This window comes from Nilaparvata lugens, chromosome 2 (genome assembly GCF_014356525.2).
Source record: "Nilaparvata lugens isolate BPH chromosome 2, ASM1435652v1, whole genome shotgun sequence".
In the NCBI taxonomy this organism is placed as follows: domain Eukaryota; kingdom Metazoa; phylum Arthropoda; class Insecta; order Hemiptera; family Delphacidae; genus Nilaparvata; species Nilaparvata lugens.
Window position 1 is genome coordinate 9,281,399 of NC_052505.1, and position 25,908 is coordinate 9,307,306.

Sequence of the window (25,908 nt, forward strand, 5' to 3'; positions counted from 1 at the left end):
CTGCATATCCTTAAGACCTTGTTAGACCGACTACCGCCAGTACCGCTGCAAGCTAGCAAGCTAGCGGACGTTTTTTAGCAAGCCATGTCACACTGAGCTCACGCCGGCGGCGGTACTCTCGAGTAGTGGGAGAAGCCAACAACCACAGTATTGCATGTTATGAAAATATCTTTCCGTATATTCAAATATGACAAGTCAAACCGCTCGCTTTGCGTCCGCTCCGCGCGCTAATAAAATTTCTCAGCAAGCGGTAGTGCGCGGTACAAGGCGGTACTCCCGCTTGCTAAGCGAGCTCTGTTTGCCCTGAATATACTTTATAATACAGAGAGAGATTTTTAAATCTTCGCTCTTGCATCGGTAGCAAAGTCGGTCTGACAAGGCCTTTACCAACTCTCTGAATGAGGGCCTAGTTGAATATAAAGTATATATTCTGTATTACACGTTAAAGCTCTCTATAGTATTTTAAGCATTCTACGGTGTGAAATATATCATACTAAAAACGTTATTTTCAAAATGTAAAGCTGCGTTTACATCAAAGTTAATAAAAAAATAATGTTAATAACTTAATCCTTATCGATTATATTATATTGAACATAACTTATCATACACATGATGAACATATGTGTTTGTCAAGTTCCGTTCAACCTAATAGAATTTATAAGGATTAAGTTATTAACATTTTGTTAATAGATTTGGTGTAAACCCAGCTTAACAGTGGGAGAACGTGACAACTTCATTTCATACAAACTGATAATTGAAGAAAAATACAAAATCTGGAGTCAAGATGACATTGATTTTAGTTTTCAATAATTTCTGTACAATTTATCTAAGTTTTCTACGTATGTCTTCATCATTTAAAGACGATAGACTGAGAAATCTTCGAACTTAACTTTAGGTAACAGATCCTACTGAAATAGTTGTGAGTTATCACATGGGAGAAATGGCTTCTTACCGGTGCCGATGAAAACAACTGACAGACCTAGCGAAATATAGTTAGCTATGTCTTCATTACTAAAAGTCGATAGACTGGGGAATCGTCAAACTTAACTTTACCAAATAAATTCTTTAGCTAAACTCAACTTCAGCTAAACTTAACTTCAGCTAACAAATTCTACTGTAATAGTTGTGAAGTATCACATGGGGGGAATGACTTCTTACCGGTTCCGATGAAAACAACTGACAAACCCTACCGAAATATAGTTAGTTATACCGAAATATAGTTAGTTATTAGATGGGAGGATTGATTTCTTACCAGTGCCAATGAAGACGACATCGTAGGCATTGCCGTTGACGGCTTTGACCTGTGGATCGACTGCGACAGCGGTGAACCTGTACTGGAAGCTGATGCGAACCAGGAAGGGAAGAGTGAGCGCCGCTGGCACTGCTGCATCCATTAGCGAGTGCGACTTGACGAAATTCACCGACACGTCGGGAAGGGTACGACTGTCGCTCACACAGTCGCCGGGCCGGGGCTCAGGCACCTGCGACACAATCATCCATTAGAGAAAAGTATAATCACTGTCTAATCAAAGATGTTCAATGATAGTAATCTTTTTCAAATTTAAAGCCTTCAATGTCCGAGTTTTTTTAAACTTGGTTTCCATGAGAAGAATATTTGATTGATATTTACAGTAATGTTAAGATGTTTATTTATTTATTTTTGGATACAATAATAACAAATCATATGAATATGATTGGGAAAGAACAACAGGCTTGGCCCAAAACTATTCTATTTCCAAATTTTGATAATGAATAACATGTCCAAAGACATGTTTTACGGTTGAAAGTTCAATTTTAAATGTTCAATAGTAGTAGTCATGTAATGCTGGTAGTCTCTCATACATTGCCGTTCATAAACTCTCGCCCGGTCAAAACAGTAATAATAGACAGTATTCAACAGTAATCGGCTTGGAAATCGGAACATAAATGAACTATATCTACTATGGGATATCGTATTATGCTATCTTATCTCTATGCTTAAATGTATAGGATGTCTTGATAATGTTAAAGAAGGCGATTCATAACATTTCCAACATTTTGGACTCAAAATTGGAGAAAAATCATGAAGTGTAAAACTGCGTTTACACCAGAGTTATCAACAAAATGTTTATTTCTCCGTCCTTATAGATTCTATTAGATTGAACATAACTTATCATACACATGATGAACGTATGAGTTTGTCAAGTTCCGTTCAATCTAATAGAATCTACAAGGACGGAAAAATAAATATTTTGTTAATAACTTTGGTGTAAACGCAGCTTAAACATAACCTATGTTTGGACAATTTCCATCCAAATTTGGGAAAGGGGCAGTTTTGGGCTTTAAGCCTGTTGTTCCTTTCCCAATCATTCATTGTTGAGAATTATATTGTATCTATCAATGTATAGATAAATAGATAAATTCAAAGATCTCAGAAAATATTGGATATAACAGTAATTATTTTGGAAGTTAGTTATAGAATACAATATTTGAAATAAGTTCCTTCAAAAGATGAAGATCAAGACAAGATATGAATTTTCAGATCATATAATACATCAAATCAAATTTATTTATTCATTTAAAATACAATGAAATTTACATAAAATAAATACATATGAATAGGCTCCCCGCTTGGATGACAGGTCCGTGTGCGGGGAGATATCGCATAAAGCAAACAATATTAATTTTATAATAATTATGTATCACATAAATATGTAGGATGTCTGCAAATTTCGACAACAAATTTGAATTTGAATGTCTATTGTGGAAAGACGTACCTTTGACGAAGGAACCCTGAGCCAATTGGAGTTCATGGATGACTGCTCCTTGAAGTACCCATCGAACGTCTGCATGATGGCGTCCATAGTGAAGGCGCACACAGCAGAGCCACCGATCGAGTTGCCAGGCGTTGTGAACACGGCGTAGATCATTTTCTGGCCTCCCTTCGTCTCCACAATATCACTGGTTGACTCTGCAATAAACATTTCAATAAATAACAAATTACCATCAACAAGAATGAGAATGAATTTGAGTCAAAATCTCTTTATTCATGACTTGTGTAATATGATATAATCAATCTTCCTCCGTTCCTCGATATTACAGAAGAGTAGAATATAGAAGTCTATTTAGACCACATTATGATTGACTGCAATCTGCAATAACAATGTCAATAAATAATAAATTATCATCAACGAGACGGCTGAATGAGTATAAATTTGAGTCAAATTTCTTTATGACTTGTGTAATATAATAATTGTTTCTTAAATATGACAAGGGTAAAATATAGAAGACCATTTCGACAACATTATGATTGAACATACAGATTATAGGAAGCATAATTTGCCCACTTTACAGCTCCAGATGATTATTTGATTGATTCTTTATTGATTAATACAATAAGTAGGCTACATCATTATATTTATTCTAATACTATATTTAAGATGCATCATTCTTGTTCATTGAAATCCTTCATTATGATAATGGATTCGTATTCTTCATTTTCAACTTTTCATTATAAAAAATAAAGTACTTCTCAATGTATATGAGGAGTAAAGTTGCTTTCATATTATACATTTCATTGATGAAATTTCAATAAGAAGGTGATTAATTTACAGTTATTAATATAAGACGAGACTCTCTGTTGTGGTGGATTAAACTTCCACAAGACATGAAGCCTAACCAAATTTTATTAATATTAGCCTATATTTATATGCTCAATATATTTAGGCGTAATATATTATAGGCTTTAATATTTACTATTTTTATTACGATTACTATTCAGCTTCTTCTACATGAAAAGGAGGAAGTAGAAATCGTTCATTAAATAGATAGCCTGATTAATAATTAGGAAGAATAATAAGAGGATGATTTATATTGGACAAGATTTGAAAAACAGTTGAAGATTTGACAGTTGGTGATATCGGACTCTCCAGAAGGCAGAGGAAGGAGTATATTCTTATTATATATATTTAGCGTATGGCTTTCAAGACGTATCAATCAGTATCCATTCCATTTTCAGGATCATCATTGGAATAATCCCTTGTCATATATCCAGTCCGTTTAAGTAAGCTATTGACTCTGGAGTTGCCATCAAGAAATCTTCTTCTGTTCCTCCTCTGAAGGCTGTGATTGCACACTCTTTCACTATATGGTCAATTGTTTGTTTTTCCCCACATTCACAGGAGGGCGATGGTATTTTGCCCCATTTATACAACAAGTCACCACATCGACCGTGCTTGGTTCTAATTCTGTTTAGAGTCGACCAAGCTTTCCTTGGTAAGCCAAAACCTGGTGGCTTTTGGGAGAACCATGGGATTTGATCTCGCTGCTTCATAGTCCATTCCTGCTGCCATGCACTAAGCAAATTGAAGTTCTGTTCTGTAGCAGTATCGATTGCAGTTTTTGTTGGTGGCTTTCTTGATCGCAAGCGGGTTTTATTTGCATTTTCAATATCCTCATGTATTCTCAGGTCTGGGTTATTTGAAATTTTTTCAAATTCTCTGATGAGAGCATTTTTACGACGCAGGTTTGGTGGTGGTATGTGGCTTAGAACTGGAAGCCATTCAGTAGGTGTTGATTTGATGACTTATATTCTTATAAATCAATATTAGTCATAGATTAGTTAATCAAAGAGGTATATTATGATTCTCTTTGATGATTGAGGCTTCTTTGGGCGCGAAATTTTCATTAATTAGTGGCAAAGTTAAGTATAGTTTCAAGTTGTTACATTTATTAACAATAGTGAGATGGATTACTTACGTATTTCGTCAAAATAAAATGGATAATCGCCAGGAACTGAGCAGTTGAGGCGAGATTTCAGGAAAGAAGTCCAACGATCATAAAACTGATGTGGTCCTCCCTTATCATTTTTACATACCCTCGCCACCCTGGAATAGACGACCTGTGAACCACAGAAAAGCAACATATTAATCATTCATCATTGTAAAAAATAATAAAAGTTTGGCTTGATGATACACAATTTCTTCTCGAAAAAAGCTTTTTGTTTTCAAACGGGTGATCATAGGAGAGATAAAAAGATACAATACTATATTGAGATTCATGTTTGCAAGTCAGCATCAAATAACCATTTGTTTGCTTTTATTGTCTGTTATTATAAAAAAACAAACATATAAATTCATAATTATTTTTGACTAACTCGAGTTCCTCATCATTTGTGGAATATTATTAAACTTGTATAACTTTAAATGAACTTGGAATTCTCAAATAGAATGTTATTACTATGGATGATATTGTGAAGGATATGTTGAGTTATTGAATTTATCATATTTAAGAAAATGTAACCAACATACGTTTTTCTTCCATTATGAATTACAACTGAGATTACTAGCACAAGGCTATTTTCTAACTCTTTTTCATCAAGATTCTGATCTTGAATCATGGAACCATTAAGCTGGATTCACACAACAGTGAAAATATAATTCCCATAAGTTCTAATGGTATTATTCATACTCAATCGGCTGGGCTAAAAAAAAAAATATCGAATGACCTGGCTGGCTCAGGTCTGGTGTCAGAGTTTTCAGGTCGCAACTGATCAATTTCAGGGCCGCCTCTGACATGACCTAACGACTACTTTTTAGGCAGCCGGGACCGTCGGCTTAAAGTGTCCATCCGAAACACGGGAGTGGCCCGAGATAAATATCTTGCCCGAGCCGGGATTTGAACCCGGGCCTCTGAATCATAAAGCCAGCATCTGATCCACTCGATTACGGCTGGGCTAAGTGGGAGTAGTCTAATTATAACTTTTGGGAATTATATTTTCACTGTTGTGTTCGAGTACAGCTTGTCCGTGAGAAACAAACATTGTTATAACATTCTGGATGATAATTATTATTAAACGAAATTCCAATGAAATGCTGTAATTCACCCCAAAGACTTCTGCTACTGCAAATATTGACAACAGAGTAAAGAGCCAGAGTAATCCATTCTGGATGATATTTTTATTCTATTTTAAGAATAGTAAAAGTAAATTCGTATGGCTGTTGATGGTGGGGAGTCCCTTACGGAAAGTTTCCACGCCTGAATATATCATTTAAGCCGTAAATGAGCCTAACGACTGTAATACTTCAGCCGGGACCGACCGTTTAACGTGTCCTTCCGATAACACGGGAGTGACCTGGTCAAAAACTTTTGGTTATGAGCGGGTTTGAAACCAGGATCTCTAGGCTGCTACGCAAGCACTCTATCTACTAGACCACGGATCACTCCATAACAGTAATAGCCCAATTGTAGCCTAATTAATACGGTTAGGAAAACAATTGAAATACCTTTCCACAGTTGATGTACTCTACAGCTGCTTCCCTGAAGAAGAAGAGTACATAGTCCTTATAAGCTATCGAGCTGACAAAGCTGGGTTCGTTCAGCTGCTTCAGATCAGACCGCTCTGTCCTCAGCGGCTCTCTGAATATCAGTGGATCCACTCCAGAGAAATCAGCCACTGTTGCCGCATATAGCTGGCCATCTACAATGAAAATTGAAAACAATTAAAATAAAATATTTATATCATCACATAAGAATCTACTTCAGATACTAGATACTGGAGTTTACAAGAGATTGATACTTAAAGATTGAATAGTGTAACATCCGAAACAAGTATCCCAAGTTGTTTTAGTAAATTAGTGGTTTTGACAATATCAAGTCGTTTTCATTCAATAAAAATCTACATAACACATAACACTACCTCTACAATAAAATTATCATATTATTGAAATAAAACAAATATTATATCATTAAAATACCCTAATGCATTTGATCGCAGTGCAGTTTTTAACCAACCAATGCCAACAATAGTACATTTTTATTAAGTTTTTCCACAGTTGTTTCTTGAATTAAAAACATTATAATTATTATTTTTGGCTGCCTGAATTCAAATGTTGATGGTGCTTGATAGAATGATCTGCTTTTCAGAGCAAAAGTATTGCATTTCTAGGAATTTATACAGCGAATAAAATGCATTGTATGAATTAAAAAGATTCTATTCTTCTGTGATACGATCTCAGGGTAGAGTTATGATTGGAGTGGGTTTATTCATTCATTTTTGTACACTTAACGGTTGTTATTTTATAAAAAAAATAATAGTCTATTTTATAAAGAAAATAAAAATTACCAGCGTAAATGGCTGTACTGTTGTGTTCTGGATCATAAGGACTCTTTCCTAGACCCTCAGTCTCTTTTGTCATCTCTGCTTCGCCATTTTCCTGGAAAAAAGCAGATAATAAGTTACATTTTTTTTAATCTGCATTCGAATAGGAATTTCTACTGTTTACAAACATTATCATCTAGAAAATATCTTATTGTAGCTACTTATGTACATGTGAATAAAGAATATTTATCCTTATCGATGTTTGCCACATATTCTTCTATATCTTTGGTGAGTAATTACAAATAATATAATATTTGTCGTGATTTCATACAAGTCATAGAGTCAGTGAATTGGGCTTTCCCAATACATGGCATTAATTCACTCATCGCATAAGATTATTTTACTATAATGCGAAATTTGCAATGGCATGTGCATTTTTAATTGAATAGTTTTTCAACCAAAATGTGTACTGTATTTGATATTTAAGATGTATTTAATCAGGTATTAAAATGTTGATAGATATACAAAGTCAGAAAATCTATTTGAAATTTTATATCTACATACAAAATCTACTTGTTATATTAAATAGACCATTTATGTGAAGATTCACTATTGGAAGTTAGGAACTTAAAATAATGAATGATTTTTGGAACAAGTTTAAAAAAGAATTTCTATATAGAATAAAGTTTTACATATCTTAATTTCCAATTATAAGCTTGAGAAAATTATTTCAAACAACAGCTTACCTTGATACTATAGGTCCTGCAGAGAGGTTTATATGCGTTTGTACCACATAATAATAATTGACTATCATCTACTCTTGCTCCAACACGAATGTAATTATGACAGTGATGCTGAAACAAAGAAACATTAGATTAATATAACTGTAATTGTAAAATAATAACAACTTTTTTAAATTTGTGAATTTCATTAGAATATTGTGTTGATTATAATGCCTATCAAGATACAAAGAACTTTACATTGCATACAAACTCATCAATTCTATTAGATGAAGTGGTGAAATTCACAGGGAAAGATATTCTAGTGCATTTGCATTCAATTAGTCTTGACTTTTCTAGCATGACATTATACACAATACAGATCACGCTTCTTGAATGAGTAATAATATTGATTACATATTAATATACACTGAACCTTATCCACCTTTGCTACCTTTTCAGTTTCAGACAAACTGAATATTAATTTGAAATATTTTGTTTAAATAGAAGATATTATCGAAGCAATTTCTATTTCATGTCAAGTTCATAAAACTGATGGATAAAGGCAAGGCGACAATCCAATTTTAAACATAGACTAAATGTAATATATCACCATAATAAGATCAACTAGATTTGATAAGATGGAAAATATATACATACTTCTGACTTCCCCTTCAGGAAGCATAATTCTTTATGAGCTCCAGTTGGATGCCAAACGATTCTCTGAAACAGAATAGATTAAAAAATCAGTAAATGATGTGTATAAAGTGAATTTTGTTTTTTATACTTAACTTGATCATTGTTTTCAATATTTGTAGTGATAGTTGTTCAAATAAAAGAATTACTGTATAATTAAAAAAAAAAGCTAGAATTAACATTGTATTCTGTATTTCAATCCAATTATTCATTTCCAAGCAGAAAAAACAATTCACAAATCAAAATAATATAACTCAATAAAATTGAGTTATTTTGAAAAAATATACTATGATAATATTGATATTAAAAAGTTATATAAAATTATTGATAATGGGAAGTGGCTGAACCAGCAATTTTAGCTGATATTACATATTATATTAGTTTTTTATTTTTATTTATTCTTATAACGTTTATCGGCAGAGAGATCCTTTTGGATGTTCTGCCTTGCTATATTATCCAATGTCATTTCCTATCAACACTCAAGTTAATAGGTTATGTATTCGGTTCTTCATGTTTTCTCACTAGAAATTGCACGTTAACTTCCTGATTTTTCATTTTATTAAGTTTAAAAACAAGAAAATTATTTTCAAACACAAATTCACATTCAAAAGCAAACAAATTAATATAAAATCTTGATGATAATATTGAACTGAAAATTTCACATTACAAATTTTTCCATGTTTAATTTATTAGTTTATTGGGCTCAATGCCCTTCCGTTTGTCTACTTCAGACTTCAGCTTCAGACCAGCTCCACGCAAGCCAAAGCCTAGAACTCGTTAAGCATCATCCAAGGATATTGATTCTTTATCACAAATGACAATGCATTGCCAGGTCTTGCAAGACCCATTGCATACCAACACTACATTATAATGGAATCAAATGAAAAAAATAGCGTATTCAGAACAGATAATAAATTATTTATGAAGATGAGTTGATAGTGGATAGTAGAGAGATGAGGGATAGAAACAAACAGAAAACATTCCTGTTCAATAAAAGTATTGAGTATTGATTTATCGCAGTTCTAGAGAATGAAATGCAGTAGATCCTAGAGTTTTTTTGCTTATCGTATGTAATTCAATAATATGAATTTACTCACCTGACTTCTAAATTCAGTCAGATTTGAAAGACTTATGTTGTAAACAACGTTTCTGAAACAAACAAAAAATGTATTCATTAATAAATTTAAAAACAGTACACAGTACATGAGATTTAACAGTGCAATACATATATACACTATATTGATAAAAACAATTTAAAAACTTGTAGTAGGCTACCCTGAATTAAAAACTTAAAAACAATTTAAAAACTTATAGAACCCTTTATTAAAAACTTTTAAATATTTAATGACTAGTTTCGGCCATAAGTCATTTTCAAAATGACCAATTAATTTTTAAATGACGATTAATTTTAAAATGACCAATGGTCGAGCTAGTCGTTAAAATATTATAAAGTTTTTAATAAAGAGTACTACAAGTTTTTATATTGTTTTTATTAATTTGAATAAAGTAGCCCATATTTATAAGTGAAGTGATTTTACACTATATTGAATATACAATATCTAAATTGAATTACTATAATCTATATTATACATTCAATTAGATTGTGAATGGGATAATATGTGGACTATAATTTAACAATTAATTAGTGGCTCTGATAAAATAGTTTGAGTATACTTGATCTTACATAATCTCAGGTAGGTCAAATATATACTGTAACTCATTGACTCACTCATCTTATCCACTACACCTGTGACTCTCAAGTAAACAATTCCTTGTCAAGTGATGTGTTTGTTACAAGAGCCTATCTTCAAGGCCACTCACTCACACATGCATAGAGATGCCAAGTATTTCAAATGAAACTCCGTTTTTATGTGAAGTTGAGTCTTCAGAATATTATTTACGTCTACTATCAGGAAAAGTTGGATTAAATACAGTGTACTCAGAATATTATTTACGTCTATAATCAGAAAAGTAGAATTAGATACAATGCACTATCAATTAAAGTAGCAATTGATGCATCATGCGGTTCTTGAAAGATAATTACTTCACAAGAACTCCAATTCATGGGGGAATAATAATGTGTTATTGCAGAGAAGCGTGCAACAAATTTATTGTTATTTCAAAGATTTTTTTAACAATCAAACTTGACATTTATATACAGTATGTTGCCATAATAATATTATTTTACAATTTACAAGTTTTCATTTGATAAGAGGGCTAACCGTTACAAGTCCAACAACACACCAGGGAAGTTTCCATAGTCAACCTTGAATTGTGATAGGCAGTTGCATCATTTTGTTCGAATATGTTCAATTGTGATACTTTTTGTTCAAAGAACATTATTTGTTCTAAGCCCTCCCTTAAAAATTAGGGAAGAAAAGTTATTTTTTCTCTTTCAAATACTACTTCCAAAAAGGAGCATATATGTGAGTAAAAATTGTCAACCTTCGATGGTCCTCCCTTGAAAAAATAGAGAAGAAAAGACATTTTTTACTTCTCAAAGATATCTCCCCAAAAAGAAGCGTATGGTGGGTGAAAATTCAGAAGGGAGTAATGTAAAGGAAAGATAACCTTATACAAAGGAAATGGCTTTGTCTCATTTCCGATCCATTTGTAAGGAAAGGAGTGAGTGAATGATTTCATGAGGAAAACGCTACGTCTGGTTAGTGATGGAGTTTCAGGGATTTTAAAGGCGACTGTTCAGGCTTTATAATGTTTATAATAAACAAAAACTAACAGACGACCACAGCAGAGAGAGACAGAGAGTTGGGTGTGGTGATTGAGCGATCCAAAAAGATTGGCTTCAAGTCACTTTCAGTGGACTAACACTATTTTCTATTCCATCATAATCACAGATGAATCTCATTTAACTGAATCTCGAATATAAACATCAGTATATTATTAGAGCTGTGGACAGTATCCAGTGCTGTATTAACTTTTTAGTAAATGTTTGTAATTTTAATATATTGATGCACCCTGAATAACAAACAAAATTGCTAGTATTTAATGCAGTGATAGGCCCTGTCACACAAAAGTCTGTTTTATTCTAATGGTGATTAAATACCACGAGAATCAATCAAAGAATTCTCTAATATTGTTTTAATCATTGGTTTAACCTTCATTATTAAGCTTTGATAGACTTTTGTGCAATCGGGCCAATATTATACCCGGTCAAAGATTACTGTTCAGAAAGAAGCATATATGGTGAGTGAAAATTATTGTGAACCTAATATGTTACGTGAATCTGGTAAGTGGTTGATATCGAGTGAACTTATTAATATATGTGATTAAAATTGATGAACTAATTTCAGGTAGAATATTTATTTATTTTATACATTGAAAATCACAATATCATTATTATTTTTCAATATTATCTAATCCTAAACAATGTTAACACAATCTCGAATTTTATTGAGAGCAAGAATGACTGAATTGAAAAATCAAAAGAAAATGGGAATATAAATCGAATGAAAATAAATGTTGACAGAGGAGATTGTTCCTTCAATAGTGCAATAATCATCGGCTTCCGAAGAAGATCGGGTGATAGAGGTAAAGGGTCATGGTGGTTACTAAATTCATTTCGAACGATGATAATTGGCTCTCATGTTCCACCACTAAAGTCAACTTTGTCTCCCACAACAAGAACAGGAAGCTGAGCCCCGAAAACATGTTGCATACGGCGATAAGTTGAGAAACCCTACTGCAGAGTCTGTCATATCATAAAGAGGGGTGAAATGACATGCAATGACGAAACATGAACCATGAGGCAGTAGAATCAATTATTATAGTTCGTTACACAAAGCATATGTTAAGTTGGAGGAAAAAGGTGTGTTGTAAATGATACTGGAACCATGGGTCTAAATTTATTGTCTGGCTATTTCAAAGACAATGGAGAACTACAATATAATAACCAGTTTCGAACCGTGGGCCAATTACTGGTCAGTCGATATGATATTTCTAATTTCAATACTGTACTTCTAGAAAAGTTTTCTACAAGGACCCTTCACGTAGATTCATAACAGCCATTAATGACAAGTTACTGAAGTTTTATATTTCAATTTCTACACTACTAAAAATGCGCAGATTTTGTTCTTGTATTCGCTATGCCTAGCAATGAAAAATTAGTGATGTATGAGGAATGATATTAGAATTTATCGAATTTGGGTTCTGATCCTCTGATGAGAATGATTCCCTAGGCTTGTGCATGGGCAGAAAATCTATACATTGTTCAAGTAAACCTAGATTGTTTATTCTATGGAATGGTATGATGATGATGATGATGATGATGATGATGATAGATAAATAGATGCCTTTTTATTTACACTTAACAATATAAAGAATGATGTGGGCGAAATTGAGGCAATAAGAGCCCCCTCTTCCACTTGACCCACAATGATGATGAGAATGGAAGTGAATTTACGAACATTTTCAATGTTCTGCAGTATATTTCATGATTTTTTAAAGAATTATTGCTCCATATATTTGAAATACCTAATACTAAATTTGATCATTAATTATTAAATAATGCAGACTAGACAGACGAAACTAGACAGACATTCATCTTTGTTGTGTTGGCGTCGTTCATCACCCTGGTTCAATACAACAGTAATTAAGGAAGAATCATTGAAGGTTTGAAACTAAAGTTAATCACTACCAAGTGAAACTACTTCCACAATACCATCATCAGTAATAATTTAGAAGTATTTTCACTTATTTCGAAACAAAATGAGCGTGAACTCCCTTGTAATGTTTCTTCAGGCAAAATTACATGTAAACTGAATACAATCCGTTCATTTTTGTTTTTGTCCAACTGAGACCTCACTAGTAATTTTCCAGGCAAAACCACGTCATGCGGAAAAGTCTTAGCCGAGCATTCTTATAGTAATGACAGTTTTCTTTGTCCATTTCTAAGCTACTAGCTGCACTGTATATTTAGAGTTGGAGCCAGCCAACCGGGAATGAAGAAGAGACGGGGTGCAGGGGTGATGGCTGGGAGATTCATTGCAATCTTCGCTAAGAAATAACCGCAGCTCAGTGGGACACGAATCGTGGACTGCATGAAAACCAGCTTATTTACTTACGAAAAATACTGAAATTATTGTTGGTTACGGCTTATTTCATGCTGTTCGGTGTGTGCGGTCCTCCTGCTCACTCAGCACAAAGAGCTTCCAAGCTAGGAATAAGCCTCAATGATTACTTTGCTTTAGAAATTGTGTAAAAGTTTTCTATTTTTGAGAGAAAACCAGTAATTGTAAACAGTTCTGGTGTGCATGAAATCTATTCCAGTACAATTGCTCAACATTCAATTTGGGTCAGACATGTTATATTCACTAACAAAACTCAAAACATTGTAGAAATGAATAGTAAGCTTTGCATTTGAAATCAATGCTTCAAACAAATATGTTTCTTCACTATTGCCACGATCTCTCACAACTTACAGAATGAGTCAGAAATTGGAATGGAATTTTTCGTAGTAGAAAATTTACATTTGGTTACTGAGCAAAACTTTTCTAAAGAAAGGATAACTGACGGTCATCAGTTTATTTGGGATCGAAGTGTATTGAGAAACTAAACTCGACTAAACTAAATAATGGAAATTACTGAGATTCAAATGCTAACGAATTAATTATTATTATTAAACGGAAATCCAAATTAAATGCTGGAGTCTTCAGGGTGAATTACAGCATTTGATTTGGATTTTCGTTTAATAATAATAATTAAACTAAATAAGCTGAACTCAAGATAAAACTCTACTAAACTACGCGTAAATAAGCTAAACTCAAGATAAAGTGTTTTGAGACGTTGATATTGATTATTCTAAAACATTTCCAAGTCAATAAGATTGAATCATGTTTTATTTTCAATTTAAAAGAGGTTACCGTAGATGATTAGCCTACCATAGAAGTTTTATAGACGGTTCAGTCACAAGAAAAAGCTTGAAATCGCTACGATGTAATAGCAGCCAAGCTCTTTTTCACGAGTCACGACTGAACATTTATAATAAGGGTTTCGGGGTGCAAAATTTCGCTGAAGTCGTACAAAACTTTCTAAAAAAAAGTAAAAGCCTTCAGACGACGCCAGTTCATCATGAATACACTAAACAAAATCTAGCAAAGTGTCTTTTGACCTTGACATTGATTTATCCAAACAAATTTCCTGTCTCAATAAGAAGAATAGAAGAAGTTCTGGCGTCCCCACACCCTTAGAAGGGTCACTTAAATTCGTGAAAAAACGGAGAAAAGACGAAATTGTCAACAATGACAACAGGAGACTGGATAAGAGACAGATATTGTCAACAATGGGGTGGAAGCAAGGGATGATAGGAAGGGAAGTGGAGTTCCCTCCCCTCCTATGGGTAGAAACTAGAAAGGAAGTGTAGATTGGACACAGGTCAGTCCATAGGATGTAGCATGAGATAGGATGAATATTACCATAGATAAGCCATATTATATGAACTAGAATAGTTTTTCTATTATAGAAAAGTAGGAAAGGAAGCGCGAATTGGACACAGGTCAGTCCAAAGGATGTGAGAGGAGATAAGGGCGCGGACACACCACTGATTCAGTTGCTCCTCCTATGGGTGGGAAGGAAGTGAGAATTGGACACAGGTCAGTTCATGGGAGGTAGGAGATAGGGGTAGGTAACCAGTGATTTAGTTGTTGCAAAAATACAACACAAGCGTTTTCGCCACATTAGATCGTGATGAGCTGTTCACAATTATTATCATTTTGCAAGTTTTAAATTTATCAAGTTTTCAGTTAGTCAAATTTCCAGAACGTCAAGTAGACAATTTTCCAATTCGTTATATTTTCAGTTCGTCAAGATTAAGTTCAAGTTTTAAGAATGTCAAGTTTCAACTTTTTCACGTCGAGATATCAGTTTTCATCAACTTCTCAGTTCGTCAAGTTTTCAGTTTGTTTTTTGTGGTGTGGATAAACATATCGTTGGCAAATCGAACAAAAATGTTTTGTCAGCTCTCGAACGCTTCAAGTTCTCGGCTTCGTGTCAAAGTGTGTATAGACACTTGAGTTCTGTATTTTACTGTTATTGTACAAATACAATAATACAGATATTATACAGATATAATAATCTGATAAAAAGGGAAATGGGCGTATTCATGGCGCATAAGTCTGCACGCACCTTTAAACTTGGAAATATCGATCTCGAGCCGGAAAACATACATTTTCCACCCTAGATGCGAAATATACTATTCCTATCTAACTGGGGTAGTGTTTATTTGCTGCAAAAAAGTTGATGAGGAATGAAACACAAGCATCTCCTATCTAGCTGACACACAAGTTACATTACCTAGCGCCAATTGTGGCGGTGGTTTGCTCGATCTGCAGCAACCGGAAGAGATCGACGGCAGTGTCGTTGCCGAGGAATCGGTGCGTCGCCTCGGTTGCCGCATCGCGGTACGGGAAGCTCAGCTTCGGTGCAACGTTCTGCAGCCACGCACCCACCCTCCCCCACCCGCATAGCAGCCACGCCAGCAGGCACCATCTCGTCACCCACCCTCGCATCGTACCCACCCGGTCACCAGATCACATCTGAAACACACACAAATATACCGCATTGTCAGGATATGTTTTAATGGTTGAATATTACAGCGTTCAAGTGTGAATGAAACAAATGAGAAAATATAAAAATTGTCATACAATGTTCAAGTTTGATTGAATGTTCAAGCAATGGTAGAATGGTTGAATGTTAAACAGTTGATGTCTGAATTGTTGAATGCTTGAAAGTTTATAATTGGATTGTTGAAAGTTTGTAAGGTGGACGGTTCGATTTTTGGTTGAAGGTTTGAATGAAACAGATGAGAAATTGCCAAGCAATATCAAGTTTGGAAGGTTTTAAACCACTTATTTGTTATTTGTTGCAATCACAACATAATAGTTATATTATTATTAGTTTCATTCATTTGGGAGTACTGTATCACAACATCACTCATATTACAACTACAACAGGATTCTTATTCCCCTAGTCATTATCAATCTCATTTGTTATGAAGATGTACCATAACTTGAGTAAACTATAACTGTACTATTCTCGAGATATATTGGAGAACTTGTGCAAAACTGATGGCAGTCTTTGGGACCTTTAACTTCCAAACTGTGTAACTATATCAAAATAGATGTTAGTGGTCTTATATTCACTGGTTTTATTTGTATTTTTGCAAAAATTACATTTATTAGATCGAATGATTGATGAACTTGAAGATATTTATCTCGGGCCACTCCCGTGTTTCGGATGGACACGTTAAGCCGTCGGTCCCGGCTGCCTGAAAAGCAGTCGTTAGGTCATGTCAGAGGCCCTGAAATTGATCAGTTGCGACCTGAAAACTCTGACACCAGACCTGAGCCAGCCAGGTCACTCGATATTATTATTATTATTTTATGAACTTGAAACACCCCAGGCAGTCTAATGAAGGTTTCAAAATAATTTTGATTATTTTGAAGTGTTTTATTCAATGAGAGCCTTTCAGCAAATATCGGAGAAGTCCGATTGCTTGAGGGAAACCCCTTATGGTATCGCAATATTCGCAAACTACGCTCTCTACGAAAATAAAAGCAGTAATTCAATTCAATTCAATTCAATAGTCAGTAAAAGTAAATTGCAACGTGGAACTTCCAATTCAGAAATGCAACTCTTTCAGTAGTTGATGAAAATAATTTGGCAGATAGTTTTCTTTAAAAACAACCTTGCTCTTGATGAGTGAATCATGCACAGCACAAAAACAATTATTTTTGTTTGATGAAATAATTTTCTTAGTTGCCAGATACCGTTAAAATTATCAGTACGGCTACATCTAGAAGGGATTCATTACACAGGATGATTATTATCATTCACAATTAACGAACCGTTCATCCATTTTTCCAGATCTGTAGAACAATATTACAGCTAGGATGCTTTATAATGGCTGTTATGCTCCATTGAACAATTACTGATTGAGATTAGCGGTTCATAGATACTGAAGGGACTGTCAAATTCCAAATACAAGATACAAAAGATACTATAGTATTTTCTACAAACGATGATTGTTGTAATCAGCAGATATATTCAAAAATATTGGATACAGTAATTCAATTCCTATACATGTTTGAAACTACTGTAGTTCTATGTTATGTTGTGTTTTTTCGCAGTTGATCCTTCATTGTTAAATTTCATTTATTTATTTAATTATTCAGAATCACACAACTTTCAGAATAGTACCACAGGCGTACTTAGGCGTACAGGCGTACTAATGATCGTTCGTTAGGCGAACCCAAAACGGTTCCAATTCTAATTCATACATTAGTCCAAATGTAGCTAGGTTGTGTGTCACTTCAACATTTCAATTACACACTCAAATTTACAATTCAGAACACACAAAAATTATTTCAAAATTGAAAAATACTCCTATAATGAATTTAATCAATTAAAAATAATTAGAAAATTCCAAACTTTGAAAAAACTGAATTGATATATACCTAAATTATTATACCATATGACGACTGTTAAACGAGTGTCCATGAATAGTACATGCAAAGAATAAGTGAATTTATCAATTTTATCAAGATTTTATGTCTTTCTAAAGCTGCGTTTACGTCAAAGTTATTAACAAAATGTTTATTTTTCCGACCTTATAAATTCTATTTGATTAAACGGAGCTTGACAGATATGCACATAATGTTATGTTCAATCTGATAGAATCTATCTATTTAACAACAACAATGACAAAAGAACTTAATCATAAAATGATTGGAAACGAAAAAACAGACTTATAGCCCTTACTATTCCGTACTAATCTATGAAGGAAACATTAACATTTTGCTAATAATTTTGGTGTAAACGCAGTTTTAGTGGAATAAACACGGTGTAGTGAATGAATCTTTTCAATCCAAAAATTTAGATACTGCAAGAAACGACAACCACTGATTTTAGAGAATGTTCATTTTCATAGGAAATGTCAGGAGGATTCTCACTTGGACCCACGGTCGACGGTCGACAACCCCATTCTAAAGACTAGGAAAATATTCACGAATGCCCACTACTATAATTTGAAGCTACCTGCTCTGCAAACAACACGATTGAGCCTCCAATATTAACATAAACTTTACAGTTACTCCATGGCAACGTTCATTAGGTGCCTCGATTTATGCAAAACACTAGGAAGTTGTAAACAAAATGGGATATAATTAAGGTGGTTCGAAATCTTATTTGCATTCTTGAATACAACGCTTGATATCAGTGTGGCCAGATCCTGGGGACACGTGCAATTAGACATCCAACCAACTCTACATCTCGCATCTCGCTTCCACCCACTTCTTTCCCTATTTCCTGTTTCCACCACCTTTCTATCCAACTCATACCTTGCGGCAAACTATAACTTATCCCCGCACTCAATCGCTGGATCCTTTGTTCTCTACTCCTATCATTATTCCTATCCCTGTGCCTCTATTCATACACTTACTCTATAAAATTGCCTTTTTCTCCGTTTGGGCTACTCTTGAATATAAATAAAAATAGAAATCTAAGTACCAAAAAAGGGTACTTAGATTTCTATTTTCATTTACTTACTTTAATGCTATATTCAACTCAAATTTTCAAACCACAGATTTTCATACCACAAATTTTCTATTTTGTGCTTATTTCAAGTTTAAACGTTTACAAATTTACTGAAAAAGCCAACAAACATTCACATGCTCACATTCATTGCACTCCATGCATATATTTTAGTTTTTCACAGTGTAGATATCACATTCAATTCACACATTTTAATTTTTCACAGTGTAGATATCACTCATTGTAAACTTTGTTATAAAGGACATAATTTATAAAGAAATGTTCGTTGATACATATACAAGGTTTAACTGCATTAGTTGAGTTCAGACGTTCTTTTTGTGAATCATACAAACCGTAATCATACAATTACTTCTAACTGCCTATTATTCACGGAAATACGTTATCTATAATAAAGGAATGAATTGGCTTAATTACATTTAGGGGATGAGAAATTTACGAATGGCACATCATCACGTCTCAACTACTGAACAGATTAACTTGAAATTGTGCATAGATTCTCAATTTAACGAAGATGGTTCTAGGCCTATTTCAAATTCTTCAAGTTTTCAGTTTGCAAGTTTTTAATAAGACCTTTGCGGAGCACGGGTTAACTGCTAGTGAATAGTAGCCTAAAAATCATTAATCCTCTTCAAGTACAAACCATTGAATTATGTAAACTTCGTTTTGATTAAGTTGAAAAGAATTGACCTGACTTATACTCCATGACAGGAGTCCTTAGAAGGTAATCTTAAATAAAAATAAAATAAAGTACCCAGCCACATCAAAATCCATAATACCAGTATTTCTTTGGGAAAAGCGTTCTATCGACGCTGACCCACAACATATAAAAGAAATACAACTCCGTTGTGATGTTGTAACTAGGAATTTATTTTAGGAGAAGTTGTGTGAAAGGTGAAATAGTAAAGTTGTGCTAGGACTAGGTATGCAGCACTAGACATCCAGCAACCACTGCCAACAGTCCATTCATAGCTCGCGTCTCCACCCCAGCAATAAGTTATACTATCCGCATTACGAGAGCGTCGTAACGGTTTTGAATATCACAGTCGAACTGAACAAATGACTGGCGTTGCTTGCCAAAACGACTGCTGCTTGCTGTTAGGCTGTTCTCGTTATTTGCATGTGCTTGCGACCGGGTCATCAACATGTCACGGGACGCTGTCTGCGTCTGCCACAACTAATGTTTTGACGTTGCAGCGTGCGGATATGGTACCCATTGAAACTCCTCTCTCCGACAGTTGGCTCTACAATAATGTACAGATTGCCAGTTAACGTCTCCTCTAACAACGTATCTGTCTTGTCAAAAGGGTGGATGAAATTTACAACTGACATCAATGAACGATTGCATAAACAAACATAAATAAAGAATATCTATTGGCTTTCACCACTAACCATTATTTGTTAGTGGTTGTGATTATGGGAGTGAGTCTAACATGAAGATTATTTTTACAAAGTGGAACACGTACACTGTGCATGTACATTAAAAACTATGATGAAATATTGTTTTCAAGTACAGTATGTTTTTTGTCAAGTAGTATTCGAAGTGAATCTAATGACTCAATATTTCAAGTGTGATTTCAAGACACACTTTTATGTATTTTGTATACTGAATGCAAACAAGAAATCAACTACATGTTAAGAAAACAAAGATATTGTCAAATTTCACTAAAAATATCTTTGTTTTCTTATTATGGAGAGATTTCACAACATCACCATCAATTCTACTAATTTTATTCAACTACATGTAATGGTGCGTGCAGACTTATGCGCCACGAACACGCGCATTTCACTTCTCATCAGCTGATGATATACATATTTGTACAGAAACAGTAAGGTACAGGAGAGAGGAGCTGAAGAGGTACCTGAATGGCAGTGACTGGAGGGATGTTAGCCGCTACTGTTGGGCTGCTTGGCAGTACAGGTATTCATTGATCCAGGAGTTCAATTTTTAAAGCTTTCTTGAAACGTATCTTCTTTTGCAGTAATAATAATAATAAAAAAACTTCTTTGTCATATCGTTTAAATAAAATTAATGTAGCATTGTTAACTTTTTGCAACTTAAAAAAGGGGAAAAATTATCTTTCTCCTCTCCCCCCGGACGGATCTTATCCATGGGCGAATGCCAGTAATGTAATACTTATATAGAAATATTTTTGTAATAAACTTTTGTATATTTGATCAATAAAGGCGATTATTATTATTATTAGCAGTAGTAGTAGTAAGGTACAGATTTAATAATATATCATCATCAGCTAATGAACAGTGAAATGCGCGTGTTCGTAGCGCATAAGTCAGTCTGTAGGTTCCTTATAAATCGATTATCCATTTAAATACCAATCAAAAAAGGAAGATATGAGCTGAAAACTAAAAGGCTATGACCGTATTCAATGTTCATACCAACAATCTAGAGCTAGATTATTCCTTGCGAAGGATATACGTATGCTTCTAATTTCAATGTCACAACTGGCAGATTTTATAAATTATACTTTACTGTAGTGATTCATTTGATGAAAGCTGTAGAAATTTCTAGATAAATCTGAAATTTTCTGAATCAGAATGATAACCAAAACATTCAAGATTTACGGATAGTATGAAGATGTTATTATACAATTGATTATTGTTTGACGAAGCTGTTGAAATTTCTAGATAAATCTGAAATTTTCTGAATCAGAATGATAACCAAAACATTCAGGATTTACGGATAGTATGAAGATGTTATTATACAATTGATTATTATTTGATGAAGGCTGTTGAAGCTGTGGAAAGAATCTGGAATTTTATTCATCAAAACGAAAACCAGGACATTCAAGATTTACTGAGAGTGAAATTATTGATAAGTTAGCCACAGTCATGAAGTGTTACAGTTCATAGGCATGTTAGGAAATCATTTCACGGTTGAATGATCAACGATATAATAAAGTTCTAGCTATTTATCGAGTAATCCAGCCTTGGTTTCGTGGCAAGACCTTTAACTTGCACAGGTAATGTGATAAGTGAATGTCACTTCATCACGACAACCGTAATACTTTGAACTTAGTTTTAAAATAGTTCAAAATTAGAATTCGTGACAAAAATCGAACAAATGGCAAGAGAGAAAACTCAGATTTCACTATGCTATTAACGAGCAATCTGAACGTTTTCTAATAATTATATCAGACGTTGATGTTTCTATTCAGAGGGTCAATTAAAGACATTCTTCCAACAGAAAAGAGTTTGTCTTTCCAAGGAAATGTCTGTTATTTTTTGGCAATCAAAGAACACATTCATTGTGGAGAACACGTTCCAAAGTCATTTCACATCTTGTCTGACATGTAACACAAAAGAATACACTGGTCAAATCAATCAACCATTGGTACCTGTGAAATCTGAACAAAGAACTTATCTCTTGTCTTGTGTCTACCTTCCATCAGTTTGACTCCACGTTCAACAAAATAACAAACCCCCAAATACAAAACATGTCTCATGTCTCTCGAAGATCATCTGTTTCCCGATGAGACGTCGTGTGCAGTTGAAAAAGATTAGGGGTTCCAAATTCAAGATACAAAATACTACAAGAATCAATTGAATGTTCTCGAAAATCGGTTCCATGTTCCACGGAAGAATGCATGGAATTAAGAGACTCTCTTGGAATATTCTACGAATCGAAAATGTGTTCAATATAGATTAGATGATATCCAACCTATTTCTGATTGTTTCCTATTTCTATTTGCATATCCAACTGTTTCTAAAAGGAAACAGTTTTGGGCTACGCCTGTTGGTCCTTTTCTGATCATGTATATGATTTGTGTATTATGGAATGTAAAATTCATAAATAAATAGACATCGAATTGATATGATAATTGATAAATCATGGTAATAATCAATAATGATGCTGAAAAATCATGGTACTGATCCATAATAAAAATAATCGGAAGACAAGTAGAAATTTTGTAAGGTATTCAGGTTATATTTTTAGACTGGGTTCGAAAGCTTACAAACACAAATAAGAAGTAAGCCTTGAAACACAGGTAAATGCTTTGTAGAGCAGATTAGCACCTAAGTGCTTATTTACAACTTGGCCAGTCGAATACACAGAGTTGGATCTATTTCAAAAACTGCGTTGTAGACTAAATAATTATTTGCGATTTGGAATATGTAGACGTTGAACAGTTCGTGCCAAGTCGACCAGTATGCAAGTCAGGTTCAGTGCGAGCTCGCCAACAGAAAAAGACTACTCGCATCAAGTCTTGATACTTGAGTTTCATTGGAGGTAGATGAGACGGTGAGCAGAGCTTGAATTGGTGGCCTGCGTGCGTGCGTGCGTGACGTTTGGGTTCAACACCAGTCACTCTCCTTATCTTTATCAACTAAATTTGAAAGAGCATCTCAACAACTACGTGTGCACGTCTCGAACACCCCCTGGCTACTGGGCCCGAAAATTGTCTTCTATTTCCGTTAGCCACTTGAGATCTGTCTACCAGACCAACCGACAATGATAACACGAAAAATAGCAAGCCGCACTAATAAAACTCTGTGTAAAACTCTCTGAGTTAGCGCCAAACTTTTTTAACAAAAGTCCACATTCCAAACTGATCCTGGTTATTTTTGTGTTACCCTTTTCAGAGAAATGTATGTTGACCGATACAGATTCGAGACTGGACTGCTGGCTCATTTTATTTTTATCTCTATCTGATTGAAACTTTATTCATTCATGAACTATACGAAGACTTCTTCCACGTTCAAAATTAGTAGATCTAAATTGACTGACAATTTTCCATCAAATTTTGTATAGTCTAAATTGATAATACACACATTCAGTAGGCTAAGGTGGATCAATCATACATCAATTCATAATATGATAAGCAGGCCCAAAATACAAAGGAAAAATAATTTATTGAATTTGAAATATTTTCAAGCACAACATATCAAAAATTAGCAAGCGAGTTATTGAAGCAATTCAGGATTATCAAGCTATTTTAAACAAGAAGTGGGTAACGAGCAGTAATTACATCAAACGATAAATATTGTATAACTAAATTGGCTGGCATTGAACTACCTACTAATTTGTCCATAAAATTGTCTAAAAACTGTCTGCTGAAACAACCACTGATTTCATCACATCAGACAGGTTCTGAGGCAAAGGAAGTGAGGGCAACTTTTTTCTTCCATCGACCATCATGATAAACATAGATTCCCAAATCTAGGCTTTAGGAAATCATCAACTTTGATCAATTATTATGTAATCTCAGACTCTGACAGCACATTTCAATGATGACGAAGTGATATAATGCTGATAGTGTTATATGGCACAAACACAATGGGAAGTAAATAGCAAGCAGATTGAGCGTAGTGCTATGTAGAATGGCTCGTTAGTTTTTTGTAGAGCAATCAGTTGGTCGTTTATGGTCATGAGGGCATGAGGCAGTACATTGAATTGCGGACCAGTTTGCAACTACACGCCTTTTCCTTCAAATAAGGCGCACATGCACTAACACTGATTGCCACATAAAACTACACAAGCCACCATGCACTTGAATCCTATATAGATATAATATGTGTATATACTAGCCAACCTGTATCAGTTCACTACCTAATACATCATTGTCATAATCCTTACAATATATTATATATTCAATTGACAGTCGAGCTTGATTATCTATCCTGTATGCTGAATTTGAACAAGTGGGCCTACTTATTCAGTATTTCAGCCAACTAGAATTATTCAAAAATAAGGAAAACTTGAGTGGAGTGACTTGATAGTGGAACTGGAGTGTTTTCCTATGAGTGAAAATATACCTGGAACCATTCGATAGATAAGATCGATGAACATTTTCCTTTATCTTCAGATCTGGTCCTCTGCAGTCTAACAAACCGTTTTTCCAGTCCTTTTCCAAGTCAGAAATGAAAATCATTAATCAAGTTTCAGCATTTTTGGAAGTTGAGTTTATACGAGATCAATCAAGAGAAGGTGTTCATAAAACTTGGAAAACTTGACCATTTTGTCATTTTTTTTTCCAAGTTCAAAACTTCTTTGTAATTTCTAAAGAAAGTAATCTAAATGGAGGCTATGAAATCGGTCTCAATTTTTCAAAAATTTCACTTCAACCCTCTATGATTTATTTATTTTTATTCTATTTATATTTTTCACAAAGAAGCACTGATTGGGAGAGAAAAACTAGGGATACTCCTTGTACTATTTCTCTCCCAAATTTAGATAACATTTTAAAAGTCCGAAATAGGGTTATGGTTTCACTTTACTAAAATTTAGTTCATTTTCACTCAAAAACAACGAAAACTAAGATTTTTGAATTTTGACGGTTAAAAACAGAATAAGAAACAAAAATATCACACTCAAATCACCATTACCACCATCAACATTATTTTTACCACTCAATCACCATTTACTTTATAGGTGCCTCTCTTAGGCCCCCTTAGGCTCTACTGTCTTTAGATACGTTATTAAATATGTTGAGAATAATTCTACAGCACCTATAAACTGAACAATGTGTAACCAAACTTGTAACTGACAATTTGAAGCGACTAAATCGATGTGCTTTGAAATAGTCTAGACTGCCTAGTTGCCTAGTCTAGATTATTCATCATCTTTTGTATATATTGTTTTTTGGCAATAAAGAGTTTATTATCATTATTATTCTAAATCAACGTTGCATTCTTCTCTCTTTACAATTAATTATCTTATTTGATTTAATTGTAGCCTACTATTAAAATGTAGATTTTCAATGGACGTCGATAATTCTAGTGAAGCATGGAGGTTACAGGATCAGGATAAGAGTAGTTCGGACGACAACGTAGCCTATATGATGAGCGACATCCGGAGGCGATGTGTTAAAATCTGCTGTAAACCGGTGTTTC

General features: G+C 34.1%; 1 protein-coding gene across 1 annotated transcript in view; it reads right to left on the reverse strand.

Annotated features, from left to right (window-relative positions):
- Window positions 1-25,908, reverse strand: part of LOC111064083 (semaphorin-1A) — a 95,624-nt gene that overhangs the window by 7,988 nt on the left and 61,728 nt on the right. Inside the window, exons 2-10 of the mRNA XM_022351752.2 lie at window positions 15,802-16,043; window positions 9,591-9,642; window positions 8,458-8,520; window positions 7,825-7,932; window positions 7,103-7,193; window positions 6,264-6,457; window positions 4,738-4,879; window positions 2,757-2,950; window positions 1,253-1,481 (exon numbers count right to left, since the gene is read on the reverse strand). Coding sequence (XP_022207444.2) covers window positions 1,253-1,481; window positions 2,757-2,950; window positions 4,738-4,879; window positions 6,264-6,457; window positions 7,103-7,193; window positions 7,825-7,932; window positions 8,458-8,520; window positions 9,591-9,642; window positions 15,802-16,016 — 1,288 coding nt within the window. The 5' untranslated portion in view covers window positions 16,017-16,043. The remainder of the gene's footprint in view (window positions 1-1,252; window positions 1,482-2,756; window positions 2,951-4,737; window positions 4,880-6,263; window positions 6,458-7,102; window positions 7,194-7,824; window positions 7,933-8,457; window positions 8,521-9,590; window positions 9,643-15,801; window positions 16,044-25,908) is intronic.